Below are 8,135 nucleotides of genomic sequence, written 5' to 3'. Positions count from 1 at the left end.
GAGCGACATCACGACAGAAATGGGGGCTCACCTATGGCATTGATGTTGTGTATACTACCATTGTCCTTCATTTGTCATCGTAGAGAGAGTTCTCCATGATTCCCTAAAGAATAGGTGACTCAACCTCTATGAGTTTTCTAAACCATAGACCCAAAAAACCTCTATATAAGTACTAGAGGATATGGGACATATCCGAACGGATACACATATTACCCAAAGCACATCGCTTCACACATAGTATTTCACTTCACGTGAGCAGGTTCCCTTAAACCACGAAAAAACCACCTTATAGGTTTCTCGCTGTCGCGAGCAAGTCCTAACCACCATGCAACGTAATATACCTACTAAGTATCTAAGCATCCACGCCCTTTGTAGGGGTGACACACACAATTGTACTTTTTGACCAGTACAATGGCTCCCCTGTAGGGACCCGATAAAACTTACATGGATCACACCTTATTCATCACCATAATCATCGTTACCTTCCACTTCTACACCAAGCCACTTTCAGCCATGGTTAAAAGAAGGGCTTCGTCTCTTATGCCAGAAGGTACCAACGGTAGCGGTGATGTTGACGCCCTAACATAGATGCGTGTCTCCATGGGCGAATTACGTCGTCATAATCAGATACTAGAGGATGATATCCACAATATTAGACAACACTAACAATAGTCCAATCCTCTAGAGGAGATGAACACATTGGATCCTCATTCACTCTCAAATGAGATATGGGGAGCTTATGTCCCTAAAGGATTCAAACCTCTTTCTTTGGCCAAGTATGACATGCGTCGTGACCCCTATGAGCATGTGTTAGCTAAGAAATTCCAAAGGAGGAAATTCAACGGAGAACTCAGATGGAATTTCTTCAAACATAAGGTAAGGTCAAGATGCCTTTCGAGTAAAGACCTGCGAAGAAAGAACAACAACATTTCGACGTCGAATAGTTTAGCTGGGGGCTTAGTGAAATTTCAAGAAGTTAGTGATTCATCAAGCCGACAAGTCGAAGGATTTTGATTGGAGGCAAATTCAAAATTACAACTGAATTTATTGTTTTTTGGTCTTATCCAAAATTCCAAGGACACGTGGAGATCAATCGAATGCTAGTAACGCATGCAAAGATGATGTGTCAGACGGAAAATCATTTGAACGTTGGGAGACCGTTAGTTCATAGGATTATAAATAAGAGTTCTAGTGGCAGGATGAAGGGTGGAAAAAATATTGTAAACTTTAATATACACTTAAAGTATCCGCACACAAGAGAGAAACGAGTTTTTCTGAAGAAAATGTAATTGCCGACCATTTTTACATTTATGCAAATAAATTCCTTTTCCATTTAAAGTTGTTCTTTACTTATTTTCTTTACTATTCAAAAGACTAATTTCGACTTTGTCAAAATGAATTAGTCTGTTTCCTCATGAAACCTAATTATTTTACTAAGATATTCAACATTCATTGCAAGCAATCCGACAACATTGAATGCATACTCTTTTTTCTCATAAAATTAGGACAAACTTGACATATGATTTACTACTTTGGTCCTTCAAATAATTAACCTAAAACTAAGTGATTGTTTACCAAAAACATCGGTGAACAAATTGGCTTGCCCAATGGGACATGTTTGTGCAATTTTTGAGTTTATTTTGAAAAGTGTCTGCATTTTTATTTTATGGTGATTTTCTCTTGTATTTAATAATATTTTCTACATCTGAATTTATACGCGTTTGAGGAGTGGTGAAACTTTAGTCGAAATGGTTCGTCCTAAGAATATGTCACTTCCATAGAATAATACTCCAGATAATGAATAACCTGGCTCATCGACGGTTGGAACGACAAAAAATACTAATCCCATAGGGACTAATGAACTTATCCTTAACACAGTAGCGAGTAAGACATCAGTGTCGGGGTGGTGGTTTCTTTGTCCATTGCAACCGCTACTATGGAAAACACATATAATGATGGTTGTAAAACACATATATGACGGTTGCACGTTCATTGTTAGGTAGCGTGTGATTGTATGTATGGTGGTTTCCACAACGGGCGGCATATCGTGATTATAAGTTAGAAAGTGCACCACTTATAACAACAGTTTATTTCAAACAACTGTTGTGAAATAACTTATAGGTCCTTGGTTTGAATCTCAGCCTCTCCATTCTTGCCTTTTATTATTCTGGATAGCACACTATACTTATATGATGGTTAGGTTAAAAACCGTTGTGATATAATTTGTTTTTTTATATATATTGTTCAATTTTACAGTATTCCCAAAATTTTAACTTGAATATTTCTGGTCATATAGACTAGAAACAACAATACAACCATTTTCGAATTGAATTAGACCAAAAAATGTATTATATCAATGACACAATTCCATTAGGAATAAGAAATTGTATATTGTATCAAAACCAAAATGACAGAAAATAACCTACAATTTACACTTAATTACAACAAATAATAATGTCTTGTTGTCTGGTCTCTTGACTTTAAGCACCTATAATTTCAAATAATAATAGTTCTTAGAAAATAACATCATTAGTAATTATAACATACAATAAATTATAAATGGGGAATATAAAATATTACTTTTTAATTTTCTCATATGCCTTCTTGATGATCGTTACGAATAATATCTACATCATCTCTATCAACTTCTTCAGATGAATTAGGCACTTGTGTTGCATAAGAAGGAGTTGAAGGAATATCTAAACTTGCATCATCACTAGAAGAAATATGTTTCCTTTGAGAGATTTTGAATATTCTATTATAACTTTATAAAATAATTTTAATTGTTGAATAAATATAGTTTGTATTATTTTATCATAAAAATGATCCATTGAATTAAAAATAAAAAATAAAAATAATCCATTGAATTTTTAGCCTATGTTAGATGAATTGAATCTATTCATAACTTTAAACGGATGAATTCTAATCAATCATTTAACTTGACATTTAACAAAATGTATAGATTTGATTGATTATTTTATGAGCATTTAACTTGACACCCCCTAGTTAGACCTGACACTCCCATCGCGTATGAAAAGACGACACAGTCCTTGTAAAATTATTTTTAAAACTTTCAAAATTTAAAGTCCAGATGCGCGAAATTGAAATTTATGGGGCGATGTCAAAAATTTAGAGCAAGTATCGGAAATTTCAAAAATAGTGAGTAATTATACCGGATTTTTCATAATTTTCGGTATTTTGTACTGGAAATTGTGTTTACATGAAATGTTTACCGAAAATTTCAATATTTCCGATACAAAATCCCATTGAATATACCAGAAATTTAGTAATTTCCGGTAGTTATAAAAACCTGGTTTTGTATCGGAAATTTCGAAATTTCCGATATATATATATATATATATATATATATATATATATATATATATATATATATATATATATATATATATATATATATATATATATATCATGAGAATTTATACCAAAACTTTAAAATTTTCCGGTATGTACCAAAACTTTGTCTTACACCGGAAATTATAAAATTTCTGGTAGTTGGTAATTTTTTCCCTTCTTTTGTAGTGAAATACAGAGGTAGAGATGACACTATTATATAAAGAGAGATGTTGATCAAGTGGTAGACCAGGCTAGGGCTATCATGGGTGCTGAGGTTGAGTCTTTTTAGATACGGGTTAGACGAGTGGCCCCAACCAGTTCACAACGGAAGTGGTTGGCTAAATAGGGTCAGTTTCGGGCACCTCGTAGCACTCGACGCCAACTAGTACAATTAGTAGAGTAGCCTAGAGATGAGGTAGTGCCAGATGTCGTTGCTGATGGAGTGGTTGATTCGGTGGTTGATGAGGTTGCATATCCGATTGTTATTGATGATGGTGGTTCGTAAGAGGTTGTTCGGGTGGTCCAGCCAAATGTTGATGTTGTTGATTCGGTCCCATCTGTTACTGCTAACACGGAGGTTACAACTCCTTCGAACGAGCGGTTAATGCTTACCGAGTATGCTAAGCATGTGGCGTTACGACTATGGCAGGGAAAGGTTCATGTCTTTTATGTTTAACTCTAATTTGTTTATTATTGTGCCATGAAAGCTAAGCACTAATTTATTTATATTTGTTTATCACATGAGTTTCCCATATTGAAGGTGACATCACACGGGTCGAAGATGAAGGACTTTCCGAAGATTTTGATGCCTGAGCAGGTCAGTCGGATTATACAGGACTTCCAGGTGCTTGATTTTGCCCACTGCTCCCTCACCATGCTTGACACTCCATTACTTAGTGCTTTTGTTGAGAGATGGAGCAAGGAGACATCTTCATTTCATCTTCCGTTGGGGGAGATGACTATCACTCTAGATTATGTCTCCTTATTGTTAGATCTCCCCATCGACGACAAATTCTGGATGACTCCCGTACTTAGCATGTCCCTTGCATTTTAGACTGTTGCACGGGATTTAGGAGTGTCTGATGCGGTTGTGCAGGAGGAGTTTGGCGTCAACAGGGGTGAACATCTTCGTATGTCTTGGCTTTGGAAGACGTACGACGAGCTTGTAGTGGCTGGGAGTTATGAGACCGCCGCAAGGCCGTACGTGCTACATATAATAGTATGTACTCTCTTTGTGGACAAGTCTGGTGTTTATATTGATACCCGACACATGTGCCTCTTTAGTAGGCTCGAGGACACCAGTTGGACCTAGGGGTGTGTTGCATTGACAATTTTGTATAGAACCCTTGGAGTGGCGACGGTCTTTAAAACCAAACATCTTGCTGACTATTTGAGTCTGTTACAGGTATACTTGAAATTATTAGTTGTTGTTGATTTCTTATTTAATTGTTATGAATAACATTTCTTATTTATTATGTGTTGTGTCTCTGTTTTGATATTAGTGCTGGATATACGAGCATTACCCCAACATATGTGAGATGAGGGTACAACATTACCCATTTGGGTCCCCACGGTCGAAGAGATTGAAGGCCAGGCAGACACATCCCGATGGTGTTGCTGAGTATATGAGGAGACTCGATGCGGTGACAATAGATGATGTCATCTAGACACGATACACTGGTCATGGAGATCACCGTGAGTTTGAGGAGTCGTCGTTATATTCATGTTATATGCGGTTGGAGACCAAGGTTGCTAGACACTTGTCTGAGAGGTGTCTGCGACAATATGGTTATGTTCAGAGTATCCCATGATTAGTTCCAGATATACCATCTGCGAGCATTAATTAGTGGTTTCAGAGTAACTTCATCAGCTATGTTCGTGCCATTAGAGATCAGACAATTATGGTTCAATATCCATCGCAGTGTAAGGATGGTTATTAGAGTGGTACATCACTGTATCACACCCTCACACCATCCCACATATTACTGATGCGGGGCCTTCTGGTGTTGGGGTACCTGTTGATGATGTGTCGTCGCCTCCTCCTAGAGCTGATGTCGATGCCCAACAACGCCTTTAGATGATTGCAGTTATTATGAATAACCTCATGGGTTTAGTAATCATATATCGCGAGGTTTATACTAGATTATCTCGGGCTACATACATAGCCCGTGGGGGCCTATTTAGACATCTTTTGTATATCATGGATTTCGTATATTATGTATTATTTGTATACTATTCAGACTTTTTCATCATAACTTTTTATTGCATAATATTTTTGATGACATAACTTAAACATCAACATTAACTGAAATACAGATGCAACATCAATATTAACTTAAACATAACTTAAGAAAATAATAATAAATAAGAAAAATCTAAACACTCCAAGATGATTCTAGACATTTCAACATTTCCATTATGTCGTCAACAGATCTTGAAAGCCTAGCATCTAACTCGATTGACCCCTTTGTTATCCTACGGCGAAATAATCTCCATATTTCTTTCACATCTTTGTCGGTCTTCAACTAAATATGGTTGTATTTCACCCTCCCATCAGTATCAATCTAATCTTCACGAAATTTGATCTTTTTCACCTTCCTAGTTTCAGTATCAGGCAATAATTCATTCAACTTGGACGTCAGGCTGACGAGAGATATGTTGTGATCCGGAAGCCGGAACTCTATGAGGGGTGAAGCTCCGTTAAAGTACAATTCTGCCTTAATAAAAAAATTGAGGAAGAAATATTTTTTGGATTGTTTTTATCAAACATGTGACCCCTATTTATACAACTTTGCATTTACTCTTGATCATACAAAATTATCGATGCAATCACAATCATCCAAAATTGTCGGCAAAATCCTGAACGTCAAAAAATAAAAAAAATAACCCTATCGTAAATTTCATTTAGGTTGAAATTTCCGTTACCCACATGTAAATTTCAAACTTCCGAAAATTAATGAAACAAATCAGATAATTTTAAAATATCTGATATACAGGAAATTTAAAATATATTATCAAAAATTTTGAATTGTACGAGAATTTTTGTTAAAACAACCAAAAAATTTTGTTCGAAATTTTCATTCAATTTTCAATATGAAAGCATGAGAGAATTTGGAAGGTGACGAGAACTCTCTTATTTTATGGATAAGTTTGACGAATAATTGCTTAATGATGAGTATAGAAATTATAGATACAATCAATGATATTTTTTTCTTTTCACTATTATTAGTAAAAATATTAAAGTATGATCATGAGTGAAATATATTTTTAGTAAAAATATAATCTAACTAATTTTAGACAATACTATATTAATAATTAAATATTTTTACAAATATTAGTAAAATATGTTGACTAAAATAAATGCATAATTTCAACCAATCCAATGTATATTATCAGGGCCGGTCATGTGAAAGTGCAGCAGCACAGAGTCCCAAATATTAGAGGGTTCCAAATTTTAAAATTTTAAATTTTTTTATAAATATTAATAAAAATAAATAAAATATTATTAAAAGAACTCAATAATTAAAAGAAATGTTATGATAAAAATTTAAATAAATAGAAAAATCAAAATTGATCAAAACTCAAAATAACTATAAATACATTTATTTTTAATTAATATATAATTATATATTTTTTTAAAAATTGAATCCATTTTTATAATTAAAACGCCCTCCGATCTGATTGGAGCGACACCGTATATATTATATAATATATTATATAAGTAGATTCTTAATAAGGATTCATTCCAATCATCCCCTCTTCTTGCAAACTTTGCTATTCTTTTTCTTTTCTAAAACACATGGGAACGATGAAACCATTGGCATTATTCATTCTCATCTTGTGCACTATCCAACCAAACAATGCCAATGATTTGTTAAAAAAAGCTTGCATCCAAACTCCATTTTACACTGATTGCATTCGATACCTGAAATCATATGCTAACATCGATAATTCAAATCTGAATGAGTATGTAGTACTCATGTTTAATATAATGAAAACCGAAGCAACGGCGACGTCAACCAAAATCGATAAGCTTCTTGCAGGGAAGAGTATTCCTCGCGCCTCTCGTGCATATAGTTCACTTGTGATATGTGCTAAATTATACGAAGAAATTGCAACATCTGATGCTGTGAGACCAATGGAAAGTTTGATAAGAGGAGATCCAGATATTGCAATAGTGGCTGGAAAGGATGTTGCAGGGAAAGCTATGCAATGTGAGAATAACTTTGATGGAAGAGGTTTTGGGAAAACACCTATCACGGTTGAGAACAATAATATGAACCATATAGGAGCCATAGCAGCAGGTATTGCTGAGTTATTAAGATATGGGTAGTAGCTTGTTTGCGGTAGAGATTGAGAATTCTTAATGTTTAATAAATTATGATAACCTGATATTGAAAAATTTATGTATCAAAAACACTACTCATAGTGTCATTTTAATAAAAATATGTTTTAAATAAATGTTATTTTTATTCTTTAATATAAGATTAATTTTCTAAACCATAGACCCAAAAAACCTCTATATAAGTACTAGAGGAGAAGGGATATATCCGAACGGATACACATATTATCCAAAGCACAACGCTTCACACCTAGTATTTCACTTCACGTGAGCAGGTTCCCTTAAACCACGAAAAAACCACCTTATAGGTTTCTCGTTGTCGCGAGCAAGTCCTAACCACCATACAACGTAATATACCTACTAAGTATCTAAGCATCCGCGCCCTTTGTAGGGGTGACACACACAACTGTACTTTTTGACCAGTACAATGGCTCCCCTG

General features: G+C 34.8%; 1 protein-coding gene across 1 annotated transcript; it reads left to right on the top strand.

Annotated features, from left to right (window-relative positions):
* The first annotated feature begins 7,345 nt into the window (after positions 1–7,345).
* Positions 7,346–7,687, top strand: LOC127135966 (uncharacterized). Its single transcript, XM_051062583.1, has one exon. The coding sequence runs from the start codon at positions 7,346–7,348 to the stop codon at positions 7,685–7,687; it is 342 nt and encodes a 113-aa protein (XP_050918540.1).
* Positions 7,688–8,135: the final 448 nt, after the last annotated feature.

Source organism: Lathyrus oleraceus, chromosome 4, assembly GCF_024323335.1.
Source record: "Lathyrus oleraceus cultivar Zhongwan6 chromosome 4, CAAS_Psat_ZW6_1.0, whole genome shotgun sequence".
Taxonomy (NCBI): Eukaryota; Viridiplantae; Streptophyta; class Magnoliopsida; order Fabales; family Fabaceae; genus Lathyrus; species Lathyrus oleraceus.
Note: the sequence above shows the minus strand (reverse complement) of the source record. Positions and strands in the feature narration are given on the sequence as shown.